This window comes from Lepidochelys olivacea (genome assembly GCF_965140295.1).
Source record: "Lepidochelys olivacea isolate rLepOli2 genome assembly, chromosome: 2".
Lineage (NCBI taxonomy): Eukaryota > Metazoa > Chordata > Testudines > Cheloniidae > Lepidochelys > Lepidochelys olivacea.
The window spans coordinates 170,022,025-170,037,709 of NC_140412.1; the positions used below are offsets into that span (position 1 = coordinate 170,022,025).

At 39.4% G+C, this 15,685-nt stretch overlaps 1 protein-coding gene across 7 annotated transcripts in view; it reads left to right on the forward strand.

Moving 5' to 3' along the window:
• Window positions 1–15,685, forward strand: part of TNS3 (tensin 3) — a 343,602-nt gene that overhangs the window by 204,811 nt on the left and 123,106 nt on the right. For 6 of the 7 annotated variants that reach the window (XM_084621461.1, XM_084621463.1, XM_084621464.1 and 3 more), the window contains 5 exons: window positions 1,221–1,333; window positions 3,120–3,180; window positions 3,329–3,404; window positions 10,880–11,009; window positions 13,050–13,115. In XM_084621461.1, the coding sequence (XP_084477587.1) occupies window positions 1,221–1,333; window positions 3,120–3,180; window positions 3,329–3,404; window positions 10,880–11,009; window positions 13,050–13,115 (446 nt within the window). The remainder of the gene's footprint in view (window positions 1–1,220; window positions 1,334–3,119; window positions 3,181–3,328; window positions 3,405–10,879; window positions 11,010–13,049; window positions 13,116–15,685) is intronic. The other variant, XM_084621462.1, reaches the window with a different exon arrangement.

Genomic DNA, 15,685 nt, shown 5'->3' on the forward strand with positions numbered 1-15,685 from the left:
GCAACATTGACATTGAAGCAACCCTTGCTACTTGTATTTAAAACAAATCTAATAAAGAAATAACCCCAACAACTCCAGACTCAGGGCGGTAGAACTATCACTGTCAGGAGAATCACTACAACTGTGATATTACCCATATTGCTGCCACCTAATTTGCAGCATGTGGTGTGTTAGTTGTTTTTTTAATGATATATATTTTATTCTTAAAAGCAATATTAAACTAATTTAACACCCCTTGTGGCCAAAAGGGGAGTTTGAAACAGGGAAATCAGTAGCAAAATGGAATAATAGAATGTATCTTGCCCCTCCTTGTCTTTTTGTGCAAGAGAGACTGCTATTTTTTAATCTTATTCCATTTATGGGATGTGTGTATTTTATTTCTTACAAATTTGGCCGATCTTGGGGAAATTAGCTGGATATTTAAAAGGAGGGAAGGGATATAGCAATCCAAAAATAGGGTACAGAATGAAAAACTTATGTGGGGAAGAAATGCAGTTATAAATTAAAACTTCCCTCAGTGGGAAAGGCAATTACAGAGCAGATAACCCTAGGTCTCATTGACCTTTGCTTTCCTGTGAGGAGGTTCATATCACCACAAGAATAAATTGTTCTTGAACAATTCCTCCAATGTACTAAGCACAAACTGGCTTTACTTGAATATCAGATGTTAGTCCTGCCAGCCATTTGTCTGTTAGTGCAAGAGGGATTGGGAAACTATCTCAGGGTGTTTAGGGGGAATGAAACAACTTGTGGTATGTGTGCATACTTACAAAAAGGGCACCTACTCAAGTGGCTTTATTGATGTGCAGACCAGTTCACTAGGAACTGAGCTGGACTCATTTCACTCTGACTACCAGAATGCTGTCGACTTGAGTCACAGTTAATATGTACTGGGCTGAAAGTGACCTTTACTAGCTTCCTGAGTCACCCACACATCTCCTTTTCAAAGCTGTTAGGTGGAATATTCTCTCCTAAATTATTTTAGTACAAATATTACCCATAAAAGCAACATCCTTGCCAATAATTGAAAAACTTGATAAACAGAAGCTTCTCTTCATATTTTGATGCAGGTTATTCTATTCCACTTAAACTCTAAGGCTAAATGAAGCAATGATATGCCCTCTTGTATTAATTATATTCATTACAACGAGAAGATCATTTTCCCTGGGATTATAACAGTCTTTTCCTTCCTGGCTAATTGTGTTGCATTTTCTTTTCAGATATGTGCACTTCTTAAGTGGCCTTCTGTCTGGATCTGTGAAAATGAACACGACTCCACTCTTCCTGCACTTTGTCATCCTTCATGGCATCCCAAGCTTTGATGCTGGAGGAGGTACATTATTTCACTTGCTGTTTTCAAGCCTTGCTCTTTTTGATACACTGCACTCTTATTAGGATGGGCAAACCAGTACAGTTCAGATAAGAACTCCCTAAAACTTCCCCTCAATCTCAAAACAATCTCAGACCTTTCTTGAGGTTTGGAAAATTTCCATTAAGGAACAACTCCTCGCCTCAACTATTCCTGCAAACCAAGGGATGAGGAAAACCCAACAGAACCTCTAGGCAAGGGCTAGTGTCAGAGTGAGAGTGGAGGAGCACAACTCTCCAGTTCTGCTAAATGCAGAGATAGCACCTCCTTCTCATCTTCCTTCCAATGGGCTGAGGGACTTCCTGTGCAAGTCCTGCCGTCGTCTCACTGACATCCGAACAGCTATGTTCCCCTTACGTGGGAAAGTCTCAGTGCTGCTATCCCACTCCAGTGTAAGGGTTACCTCTGCCTATTTAGTGTGGTCTGCTTCCTCATACTCCACTATTGGGCCTCCTGAGGAGGTGGCCTCAAAGTCAGTTTCTACAGTCCGCTTGGATCTACTGTTCTGGGCGGTGACATGGGCCAGCAAAAGCATTTTGCTGAATCTGCTGTTCTAAAACTTAAAAAGCACTCTAGAGCTTACACTCCAGCAAGGAGGCGCAGGAGAAAAAGTAGCAGGCCACTGACCTTTCTACATAGAATCACAGAACTGGAAGGGACCTCGAGAGGTCATCTAGTCCAGTCCCCTGCATTTGTGGCAGGACTAATTATCTAGACCATTTCTGACAGGTGTTTGTCTAACCTGCTCTAAAAAATCTCCAATGATGGAGATTCCACAACGTCCCTAGGCAATTTATTCCACTGCATAACCACCATTAGTTTTTCCTAATGTCCAACCTAAACCTCCCTTGCTGCAATTTAAGCCCATTGCTTCTTGTCCTAGCCTCAAAGGTTAAGGAGAAGTATTTTTCTTCCTCCTCCTTGTAACAACCTTTTACATACTTGAAAACTGTTATCATGTCCCCTCTCCGTCTTCTCTTTTCCAGACTAAACAAACCCATTTTTTTTTCAATTTTCCCTCTTAAATCATGTTTTCTAGACCTTTACTCATTTACACTAGATACACAAGATACACTAGTGGGTGATACTTAAATCTCCACTTAAGCAAGTGTAGCATCATTGACTTCATTGTCCTTTAGACTGGCCACAATGTTTTTTAATGCAAAAATATGATTAAAAATTAAATAATTGTTAATCTCAGTCAAATTTTCAGGAACTTTTTCAATGGAAAAAAAATCCAAACCAAAATGTTTCATTTAAATTTATTTTTGTTTTCTCTTTTGGTCGTTCCCCACTTTCTCCTATTTATTTATTTATTTTTCCCCAGTAGGAGAGAGGGGATTAGAATTTTAAAAGTGAGCAAAGTGCTACTCTCTCTCATTTTCAAAAGTCTTTCTCCTCCCTCTCTCCTCTCCTGGCTATTTTTCCATTGGAAAAAAAAGGTGGAAAGATTGAAAAAACAAGAGAGACTTTTGTTCAGAATGAAAGGAGGTTTTTTTGTTCCATTTTGAAAAATGGCCTTGAAAACTTTCAACAGAATTAAAACGTCACATTTGTCAAAAATCCATTTTTCCTTAATTTTTTTTCAACAAAATGTCAACCAGCTCTAGCGTTTGCATCCACCGATACCAGGTCTGAATGTGGTCCAGTGTGTCTGTTATATGTTCCGGAAACTCACTAAATGTGTATTTTTTTAAAAAATTACAGATAATTAACAAAGAATACATGACTCTCTTGGCTATTTTTGCAGTTTGTCGGCCTTTTCTAAAGATCTACCAGGCTATGCAACCAGTTCATACCTCAGGAATATAGTAAGTCTTAGTTATTTTCATTTCTACGGGAATGTAGTTCTCCACCCTTTAAGTTACAAAAGTTAAACCATCTTTTTGTCATGATTTTATTGTTTAAAAGCACAACATTTATTTAAACATCTCCCCTTTTCTTCTCTTTCCTGTTAAGTAGTGTAGGGCCAGAAAATCAAAGCAGAATCTGCATTGCTATAGAGCCAGCCCAGCTATTGAAGGGAGATATTATGGTAAGTACTTAATTCTGATTCCACATAAGTAATTGTGCCTTCTAGATGGTGATTTAAAAATAAAGACAATAATACATTTTGCACTCTTGTAGAAAGAAAATGAGAAAATTGCCACTGAGGCACGAGTGGGTAGGTAATTAAATTAGTTTTACTCAGCCTCTTGGGATTTTATGTTAAGCAAGAGTTTATTTCAAGCAAGAATCATTTCATGGAGACAAAACAAACCATTACTACCAACTTTCCCCTGTCATTATAGTGATACTCAGTATGGTTATATTTATATTAGTATTTCCATGATAAAACACATTCTGTAAAGTTTTTTCACTCAGCCTTAAAATTTTCTTTGGCTTATAATTTGGCAGCAAGGAACTACTTCTTTCATTTTACTTTCAAAGAGTGGTTTGATCAGTGTTGTGTTTTATTTTGGGATAGGGGAGTGAAGAAGGGTACTGGATAAAAAGCCTTTGGTTTCTGCAGACATACAATATAAAGCATCTTCTACATACAATATATACTGTATGTATGCTAAGTATAATTATAGTAAAAGTTGCAAAACATCCATTCTTCACTTACTCACAACTTTCTAAAAATGAGGCGGTTATGCTGAAAAAATGGAGGAAAACAAAAAAAGAAAACAAGAAAAAATGGTTGTCATCTCTTCCAAACTTGTTTCATTGTACCTACATGGTGGCAATGTGTGTGTCACAAACGAGTATAATTCTCCCACTGTAAATTTGCCCTAGATCCCCAGCACTGCTAGTGTATTTCAGGCATGTTTTAAATTTTCAGTGAAATGTTTGAAATGAGATGAACATTTTTTGTTTTAGTTTTTTTCTATTTCTCTTTTTTTCACTTTTTTTCTGTCTTCCCCTCCACCACTTTTTTTCCAACAAAAAATATATTTTTTTAAAATCTTATACGAAAGTGCCTCCCACATTCTAGGTACTGGCAGAGTTTCAGATTTAGCAGTACTTACCATATGAACTACTTACCATATGAACCTCAATGTCTGGACGCAGGCAACTGGGTTATAGACAGAATAACCAACTTCCTTCTGAATTTCCCCATCTATTGGCTTGTGACACAAACCACTAACACACTACATGCACAAGTTTGAGAAATGTTAATCATACTGGAAGCCACTTTATTAGGAAGTCAATGACTTATTTCATATAGTAGTATTTCCTAAACAAGGCGTGAGCTCAAGTTCTGAATGTTTAGATTTGACTGAGTAAAACCATCAGTGGTTTCAGAAAATGAAATCCATAAGGCTCAGCGTCTCTAAGTGTAAGGATTTTAAAAACCAATGGCCCATGAAGTAACTGATTTATTGCATCAGTGGTTTTTACAGAAGATAAAGCTGCAAGATCATACAATGTGCTCTGTATATGTTCTCAAATCAAAGGCTATGGGCTTGCCTACCCAGGGAGTTATTCATTATTAATTCTCTGTATGGACACTCTAATGGTGAAATGAAATGAATGCCTTATTCCAAATTATCTTAATCCACTTTGGAAGTGGTTTAAAATAAATTATAATGATGTACTCTTATTTGGTAATAAGATCATCCATACAGAGAGTTAATCAGAGACAGCTGATCCACTTTACAGTAACACCCTATTTTTATGCCAGATTAGACATGTAGAAAAGCCCCAAATCATATATATGATGTTGCTAATCACAGCTGCCAGTTCAGTTTACACAGTCACTTTAATGCATGTTTAATTTATGTCTAAGACCTTTGGGATATCTTGAGTTAGAAAGATGGATTATACAACCATATAGTACTCTATCCCAGTCTATAAAATCTATATGTTAGAGATAGGATGGACAATATTTATTAGGTCCTCTGTTCGGTCTCCATCTAGCCAATACGAGATTTACTACTTCATAGCATATGATCAACTGTTTTGTGACCCAAAGCATACATCTTCCACCTTTTCCCTTGAGAGACTATTCCAGTCTAAAAAATCTGTGTGTCTCCTGATATTTAGTCTAACTTTCACTTGGCTGAGTTTCATTCCTATATGGAAAGATGGATATAAATGGATTCTTTGCTAGTGCTTGGCACAATTGCATATTGAAAAACCTGGGTTTGAGTTGAGAGACTAGATGATCTAACAGTCCTTTCTGGCTTTAAAATCTAATACATGAACCTAGGAATTTTGCTTTCAAGTAGATCAATTTCAGGGAATTGTACTTGAGGAAATAATTTTGATCTTCAAGAACCCCTTTATTCTGTCTTCTGGCTGCTATCCTTACACCTAATGCTAGCAGATACAGGTTTATGACACAAATTAATATCTGGATTTTGAATACCCCATAGTTTGGGCCTGTTCAGATTTGGGTTTTGGATCCATAGCAGCATGTGGATGGTGGATCTGGAGATGGTCACAATGACTGGGAAGGTGGGGGTGGGGGAAGGCTGAACATAACAAGGAGGGCAATATTATGCATACCAGAGAAACCAAGAATAGGAGGGGTGTTTTTTTTCTCCACAATTCAGATCTCAATCCTTCAATGAGCTCTGAGGGAGTCTTCTCAAGAGGAGCTCATTGCAAGTGCAGGGTCCAGGTGTCCAACACAATGGTTCATCTGTGTAATTTCCCTCATAGGACACGTTAACACAAATCAATAGCTATTTCATTAAGATGTGATTTTTACTGTGATTTTAATAGAAGATTGAAAAATAATAAGGGACAAAAGGTGGTTGTGTCCATGTCAATCTAGAATCTAGTCAAGGAAAAAAAAGTTAAAAGTAGTTTCAGGTACTACACGTGCCCTTCCATTTCCCTGTCAACTATTATGGTTTTTACAAGTGTGTTCTTCTTTTAAAAAAAAAATAAATTTTCTGTCACCCATACAAACAGGGGGATGCTATCTGGGGTCCCAGCTCAGCAAAGTATTTAAATATGCTTAGCTTTAAACGTATGAATAATCTCATTGACTTCAGTGTGGTTACCCCCATGCTTAAGGTTGGGCATATGCTTAACTTTTTTGCTGAACTGGAGCCTAAAAATGCGTGATAGTGTTCTGATCTCAACTACACAGCGATGAATTGGAGTAACTCCACTGAAGTCAACATTTATTCCAAATTTGAACCTCTGTATCTGTGACGAGAATGTAGCCTATAGTACCTTATAAATAGGCAAAATATTCTGATTTACTGGTGATCCAAGTTTTTGGGTTTCCATCCAACAGAATGAATATTCTTGTCAGAATTTTGACCACAGAAAATGAAGAACTTGGAAATATGCAAGCAGTTTCTGCGGGGGAAACAAAAAAAGTTGTAAAGGTGTTGATATTATTGAAAATGGGTTCTCTCTCTCCAGTGGCCAATTAGGTGGAGAAGGTTCTGCATGTGTGCAAAGTCAGACTTCTCAAGGTCTAGAGAATGTATTGTGCTTTGCAGGTCTTTAACTTTCTTCATCTGCAGAAACTCTCACCCATGACTCTTTCATGAAAATGATGTGCCATTTAAAATATTTTCAAGAGAAGGAAAGCCAGTGTCTTCACCTCTAACTCTTTCAGTATTAACTATCGCCTAAAGTGTAATCCTAAATGAGTTGTATAGTTTTTTAAGGTCTTTTTTCCCCTCACAAAGCAAAATTGAATGGAATGATAGTTACAGCTGCAGTCTGACCTTAAACTTGGAGCAGGTCATTTCTATCTTTTGCATACACTCTCTTTTCAACCTTGTTTTCATCATTTTTACTTTGCTGGGCAAAATCTTTCAGTTCTTCCTTAGGCAAATTACCATCATGTGTGATGGCAGGCTGCTTGAGTAAGGATTACTGGATTTGGCATATAACGAGTAGGCTATTTATTCCTGAGCTCAAGCATCCTGATGGTAATACGGCCTTATATTTTGTAAAATCAGAGGACTAGCTGATGATGCTAGTTTAAGTAAATTATTGCCAGCCACAGATTGTCTGAGAGTTAAAAGAGGTGTAATAAAGGAATCTCTTGACTGAAAAGGAGTTTGTGTCCTATACCCCTATAAGTATTCAAGTTTCAAAATACAATACAAAAAAATCTTTCCTGGTCTTTTTACTATGTTCTGGGGAATTTTCTTCCTCTTAGTTTCCTTGTCTCATTTTCTTTATTTTTTTTCTAACATAAACATACTTAGCTCTGTTCGCATGAGATTCTCAATGCTCTTCACAAAGATGCATATTTGTGACCCTAAGAGCCTCTCAATGTCCACTGGCAGAGGGCCCACTATATGATAATTCCTATCAGGCCTGACACACACTCACTGCCCCCAATACACTGTTGTCATAATATGTATCTAAAAGGTGTCATGGAAGGTATTATATGTAAACTGGTGACACACTGGCCCCAAAAATCTTTGTGTGATGTATGTACAGGTTGGGTACAAAGAGTTATATATGTGTGCTGGAAATATGTTCTTAAATGTGTTTGGGAGCCAGTGAATACATTGAATCTGCCCTAGACAAAGGAATGTGGAGTCCCCTTTCTGACTGGCTTGATTACAGGTACAGGACAATGAAAGTACATTTACATTTAAGGTAAACAAAACAATCAACCTAACATGCGGTAGCTTAGTGGGCATACTTGTGGAATCTGCACCCTAAGAATCTTTCCTGGATCTTGAGCCAAAGACTATTGAGTTTGGGTAATATAAGGGGAGCAAAAAGACAATTTAGTTATCCATCATTTAGGGCAGTGATTCTCAACCAGGAGTATGAGTATCCCGGGGCTATGCAGAGCTCTTCCAGGGGGTACATCAACTCATCCATGGTCACACAGGGAGTCTGGCTGAGCCAGGAATTGAATCCAGGTCTCTTTAAGTCCCAGTCCAGTATCCTGTGATCAGTTTGGGCTATGTGGCTTTTGTCTGGTGTCAAAGGAAATAGATTTAAAGGAAAATAAGGAAAAGTATTTTAAAAAATTACTAAAAAGAATTATTGAGATTTTTGTCCATTTTGAGGTTATTAATGGGTGTCCATTAATTCTCTTTCATGGGACTTTTTGTGTGATTTGGAGGTTTATAAGATGACTTGCTTGCAGGTATTTGCACTGTGATTGCTGTATAAGAAAAATGGATTAGTTGAAAGAAGAATTTTAAGATGGTCTGTGTTCACTCCCTCTTTCTCTTACATAATAAACACATTCAGCCTGCCTCATCTCTGTATAGATTTGAGAGATATCTTATTAGACTGTTACAGTACAAAGTGCTCCTATAACGTCACTCCCAAACAAGAGTGTCCTTGTGCAATTCAACAATACTGCTAATGAAGACAAAGGAGCATAATGGTGTAAAATCAGTGTAAGTGGGAGGAGACTCAGACCCAGTATGTTCATTAGATGCTTTTTAGTTTCATTCATTCAAAAATATACTTAGTTAAACTCTAACAAATATCCCTCACTGGTGTGACTCCTTGTCTCAGTAGGGGCCTGACTAAAGCCCATGGATTTCAGTGAGCTTTGGAATTGGTTCATCTTGACAATTCAGACCTATCTGCCTTCGAAAATCAAAGAGACAAGGTGGGTGCAGTAATATCTTTCATTGGACCAAATTCTGTTAATGAAAGAGACAGGCTTTCAAGCTCTACAGAGTTCTTCCAGTCTGAGTGAAGAAGACCTGAAGAAGAGCTCTGTGGATCTCAAAAGCTTGTATCTTTCACTAACAGAAATTGGTCCAATTAAAGATATTACTACACCTACCCATTACTGCACCCAATATCCTGGGACCAACAGCTACACAATATGTGAAAATCAAGACATAATAATGCAGAGAGACCAAGCTTATCAGTTTTGATGCATTATTGTTTTCATCCTCCACCTTCTTCCCACGTCTAAATAAAATAAAAATAGTTTTCGGTGGGTGACTAATCTCCTTAAATGAGAGAGGTGGTGACGGGACTGAAGTTTAGACTGTTTTGCAGGATGGCCCCTGGGGCTGTTGCTGAAGGCACATAGTCCTAATGCATGAATAATAAGGAAAGAATGTGCCATTGGTTCAAATCAGTCTTTAGGGGCTATTATCTTTGCTTTTCATCTTTGGAAGGGCATGAGTCTTCAGATTCAAGAAAGGAAAAACAATAACAAAAGCCTTGTAGTTCACATGGGGGATCTGATTGCTAAATCTGTGTTTGGAAATACTCTATGGGGTGTTTAAACAATTATCTGCTTACATCCTACCAAATGTAGTGGGTCTTCACTAGCAACGTTCACTCGCAATGTTAAATTGCTGCCGCAGCGGCGCTTTACCTTGGCTGTGTAGTCGCGGCCCCAGCGCTGGGAGAGAGCTCTCCCAGTGCTGTAAAAAACCCGCCTCCACGAGGGGAGCAGCTCCCAGCACTAGGAGCGCAGCTCCCAGCACTGGTGCACTGTCTACACTGCCACTTTACAGGGCTGAAACTTGCAGTGTTCCTGGGGCCGCGGGGGGTGGGGGTGGGGGGCAGGGGTGTGTGTTTTTTCACAACCCTGAGTGAGAAAGTTGCAGTGCTGTCAAGTGGCAGTGTAGACAAGGCTGTACTCTAACCGTGAAAGGATAAGAATGGAGATGGTGCACAAAAAGATTAAAAATCCTCCTTTGTTTAAGTGACAGAGGTGAGTGACAGCATTTAGGAGCTGTGCTCTGTCATAAGCTATTGTACCAACAGGTTGGCTCAACCTGTGTTTCTTTCCTGCATTACCCTGTCCTCCCCATCACTCCATCAGCCAAACATGGTCAGTGGTTTTTTACAGGAGAACATGTACAGTAGGCTGTAACTGTGGACACCTTCCTCCCCATGGACTAACCGAAACAGCAGCTTTGCTATTTTCCTTCCCTGTGCTTTTTGGCAGATGTACTTACGTTTATGATCTTCACACACCATGCTCTGAAGTTCATTTTTAATGCTGTTCTGTGTGTACCCAAATGCTGCCAACTGTACTCCTTCTTTCAGAGGAAGGTCTTGTCCTTGGTAGAACGACTAGGAAGATTTTAAAAATAATCCTCGCTTTCATCATGGCAGATTCCAAAGGAACATGGCCTCCTTGCAGACAGGATTTCTTGCTTACAATGGTCTAACTTTAGGTTACCAGAAACAGTTTAGTCAGCTCACTATCTTACTGCTGAAGTGAAGAAAGCCTTTGTGTGTTCTTCAGTTGCTTTAGATTGAGGATCCATTTTATTTTATTTTAAGATGCATTTTGGTACCTTGCAAAAAAAATACTGATGTAAGCCAGCTTACAAATCTGCCGATCTGTCACATAAAATGATGACTGATGGTGATAAAAGAGTAATTAATGACTTTTTTTACTGATCCATTTTTTAAAAAGTAACTTGTTCTGGGCTTGTATAATTTTACAATGATTGAGTAAGCTACTTTCCTTGTTTCAGCGTTGGTGGAATCTGCAGTAAATTGCATCACTGTTGGTTTTGTTCAGACAGCAATATATAAACACAGACAATACGAAGAATGGACTTACTAGGGGTGTTTCTCTTTTTCTTGTCTGTTCAGCTGAAGTGTTATCACAAAAAATATCGATCAGCCACCCGTGATGTCGTTTTCCGCCTGCAGTTTCACACGGGTGCCGTTCAAGGCTACGGTCTGGTATTTGGCAAAGAGGACTTGGACAATGCTAACAAAGGTAGGCTTCCTTCTGTGTGTGTGGGATGAAGAGGGGATTCATGATTGTGTATACTGGGATGTATGTATGTGTGTGTGTCTGTTAATGTGTGTTTATGTTAAAATCAGTGTCTTCAACAATGCCTAGTGATATCAGATGTCTCCATTTTGGAAGCTTAATTGGACATTCTACAGGTGCTCATTCACTAGGAAGAGATGTGTGTTCTTAGCTTGTGTATAGCTGATCAGCACTTCCTGAAAATCAGGCCTCTGTATATCCAAAAATTCTGGAACAAAATCACTAGTCACTTTTAAAAATCCTCACCTAGGTATCGTACTGCTGCTTCCCAAAGTGTTGTATTTTGTTTGTGTGTGTGATTTTTTATATATATACATGTAACCCTTCTGCCCGTCAGAGTTGGCAGCAACAAGGGCCGGGTTCAATATCTAGGGGATCCATTCCAATAACACAATGCAAACCGGCTCGAGCCCCCACCCAGTGACCTGGGACAAATATATACCACCCCCGCTGGGCGCCTCCAAGAGGCAATACTTCCCCTCTCGCAAGCACATAGTCTGAGTGTAGCAAAAGCCTTTTAATAACAGAGAGAAACAATGTGGCATTATGTTGGGGAAACACCACCAACAGGATTCATAACACAACCCATGAGCAAAAAAAACCCACCCCAAGCAAATTGGGGCATGCCCTTTTCCCTTTGGTTCTTGAGTCCAGCAACCCCAAATCACCCAAAGTCCCAAAAGTCCAATGCCCCAAAAGTCTCTGTCCCTGGTCAGGGCAGCCCCAGAGTTCGAAAGTTTATCTGCGGAGCTTTACCTCCCAACCTGGGTGGAAATGGGACGGGGGTAAGAGGCACCTTACATGATCTGAAGCTGACCGCCCCATAGCTCCATAGCAGCGCTCCGCTCCGCCAGCCGCCCCACAAACTCCTTCGCTAAGCTGCGCTCTGCTCCGCCAGTCGCCCCACGAACTCCTTCGCTCAGCTCCACGGCCCACAAACAGCTTCTGCCATCCACAAACTGCTCCGCGTCGAACTGCTTCACCAGCCGGTCCGCAAGGCACTCCAGCCGTCCCGCAAACTGCTCCACAATATATCTTCAGGCTCCCCCACTACTTAACACAACACTCAGTGATTTCAGCTCTTAGGTGAATTCAGCTTGTAGTAGGGGAGCCCCAGTGCTGGTGCACTGTCAACCCAAAATGAGCTCAGCAGCCTATAACTAGACTTCTAATGAAATCAAAATTAGCTCTGATATTCCACAGTGGAGAGAGGAGGAAGTGCAATTAGCATGTAAGGCCCTCACCAAGGGGCCCATGCCACCAAGTATTAATACTTGTCCCCAACCTCTCTCCATTCACACAGTTTTGGAACCCATGACCCTTGCCTAGCGAGTGCTACTTAGTTGATGGTGAATCCCTCCATCATAACAAAAGGCCACGTACAGTTCCAAGCACAGTTCCCATAATCAGGGTAATAACAATTTATTCTTCCTGCCCCAATAACAGAGACACTGGGGATCCCACAGCAGCCAAAGTGACCATTTGGGCAGCTGTGGTCTCATTCTAGGCGTGGTGGGTGTGCCTATGCAAATGAGATCGTCCCCTGAAGTTCTTTTCCACAACTTGCCACACCTCACCACCAGATGTCAGGGTGAGCTCCACCCTGACACTGCTTACATCCACATACTTGTTTAGTGGTCAAAGATTGTTGTTTTGCTGGGTTTTTTGAGCTATGAAACCACTGCAAATAAAACGCTAAAACAAGCGTTGTTTTTTGTTGTTGTTAGTTGTTTTTTTTCTGTGTTCTTGACTGTTCTGGAAAGTAAACCAAACTCTGACTTCCGCTTTTGTGGTCTTTTACTGAGAATGTGGGGGTCGGGGGGAACCTTGCTGTTTTAAAAGGCAGTTGGTAGAATCTAAGTAAAAAAGGGAAAGAGAAAATACACACATTGTATTCATTCTACTGTAAAATCTTGATTTGTGAATGCATTGCTACTATTCCCTGGAAAATAAACTTGCTGTGATATTTTGTTGTATTTTCAGATGACCGCTTCCCTGATTATGGGAAGATTGAATTGGTTTTTTCAGGAACCCCAGAGAAAATCCAAGGTAAGCATTCAATATATAGAATGATCTCTGTTTATTTTGGAAGCTGACAGAATTGAAGTGCAGAAAGAAAATTAAATTTCATCCCAGAAAGTTGTAGTACAGAAAATGTGGAGTGTAGTTTACCTTGGAATACAAGAACTTAATAAAATTATTCTGAATTTACACTAGTGTAACTGTGATCAGAATTTGACTACAAAAATATATTGGAGTGGTTGCTGATAACTATTAGAAAACATATAACATATATAGTAAACTATTCTACGGATAGCTTTAGCATACATAGATTAAGTGACCACAATGCTATAAAATCACATACTGCCAAATATTTAAAATAACTCTATTTGAAGAAAAGTAATTCCTTCAAAAACCTAATCTAAGTTGTGGTCTATATAAAATGCTACAGGCATTATTCATTGTTATCCCAGGTGCCTTACATGAACTTATTTAAACAAGTGACAAACTTTGGACCAATTTCAGACCTGAAACCAAATAGAACTTCATTGTCAGTAGAGCTGCTTGTGTTTATACCAGGTCGGAAGTTGGCTCACAAGTTATACCCTGTATTCTTCCTCCGTTACATTATAATCTAAGATTGTGTCTATACTAATATGGAACTTCCCATATCCAAGATGAAAAAATTATATCATAGAGTTTGTGAACAATTTACTACTACTATGCATTTATTGCTTTTCCAAAGGTAAATATTGGTTCTGCCTGAGATGATGAAAAAGAGATGTGTTTCAAAATATAGTTCTTTCCATGTGCCATAAATAATCTTTTCTGTAGTGTTACATATACTGTGTACTGGCAATCTTTCCCTTGCATTTTTCACAGTCTAATTGCTTGGAGACTAGTAGTAGCAGCCAGTAAAAAGCTGGCTTCTCTCCAGTCCAGCGCACAGTTCTACTTTTGCCTGCTGAGACTCCTTATAAGAACATTCATTTTTAATAGCTTCTCTAGCTTAATCTATGCTTTTCCTGGATGGTAAAGCTCCTGGTCTGCGTGAAGAGTAGCCAGTCTGCCAGTCTGAAAAAGGATCAAAATCTGTTCATTATTACTTCTGTTTTTCTGGCATCCTAGAGAATGAATCAGATTTGTATTTTCAGCAGGTGCTCAGAGTTGGAACTTATTTCATAGCTGAGTTATCTGAGTGCAAAAAGGGATAAGGGGAAAAAGTCTCAGTGCCCCATTTTTGAAGAGACTCTAATTTTACAGTTTCGTAGTATTTGAGAAATTATTTTAAAAATGGCAAATTCCAGCTCTTCATAAGTTTAATAATAGAAGGCCCACTTGTCAAACTCAGATGACAAACCTTGGAAACCTATATATGCATGTGGGCACTTAAATATCTGTGTAGGCACCTAAAGCCCCAGTCCTGTGTTGTGAGAATGTGGCTGGACTGTGGCACTCAACACAGAGCCCTGCTGTTTATTGTGCCCTCAGGATCAGGACCTAAATCAGTACTTACGTGTCTAAAAATACTTACTTAGGTGCCTAAATGCAGACTTTTGGCCTCCTAACTTTAGGTACCTATGTTTGAAAAGTGGGCCTAATAATAGCACTTATATAACACTTTGCTTCTGTAAAGCATTTTACAAATATTAATTAAATGCCCCTCAGAACGCCACTATAGGGTAGGTACATAAGGATTGTTCTCCCCTATTCCAGGTGGGAAACTGAGGTAGCAAGTTGACTTGCATATTGTCACGGATTAAGTCAGCGTCAGAGCCCATATTGAAGTCAGGAGTTCTTGATGCTCCTCTCTTGTGCTCATGACACTGGACCACAGCTAAATCCCTCATTGCTATAGTTTTCAAATGTATAAATTACATGTTAAGGGTGCAACAAATGTGTGAGTTAACTCCTTGGTGACTGCTGAAAATTCCATGTATGTCTGGCGGAGGACACTTTCTGTGAGGCCAAATGCACCAGGCAAATGTTTCATTCAACTGACTTCAGTGTAATGTTAGTGTATGGGAACAGCAGCACATCTGCTACTGTGGAGAAAAACAGCCAAAAGTTTAAGATTGAGATGTCAGCTTTGCCTTTGAGCTGTTACCCTTGTTTTCACTGCAGCCCTGTTGTCATTTACACACACTGTTTTTATTTAATAAAGCTACTAAATAAACTTTCTCTGATATGAGAACAATAGTGACCCCCAAAAGAAACATGACCTTACATCATTTCTTCTTTGTGCAACAGTTGAACTGCTAATTGACAATGGAGATGCTTGTGGTATCATTCTGAGATGTCACTTCAGTTTTGGTCGTACATGGCTAGAGAATGTTGCATACCCTCTCATTTGGGGTGTGTGTGTGTGTGCTATTAAGGCAAGGCTACTCTGTAGTCAGAGGCTCCAGTTAAACTCTATGTTTATTCCTACTGTAATGAAACATTAATACAATCTTAGTTTCCATAGTCCATTTCAGTGTGGCTGTTGAACTGTCTTTCCCTATCATTTCTCCCCACACTTCCGAAGATGGGGTTAATGCATTCACTGAAGCAGCACATTGTCAGAGATGGGTGTATGTGTAGATACAGATGAAAGCAGGAGTACTCCCCCATTTTGT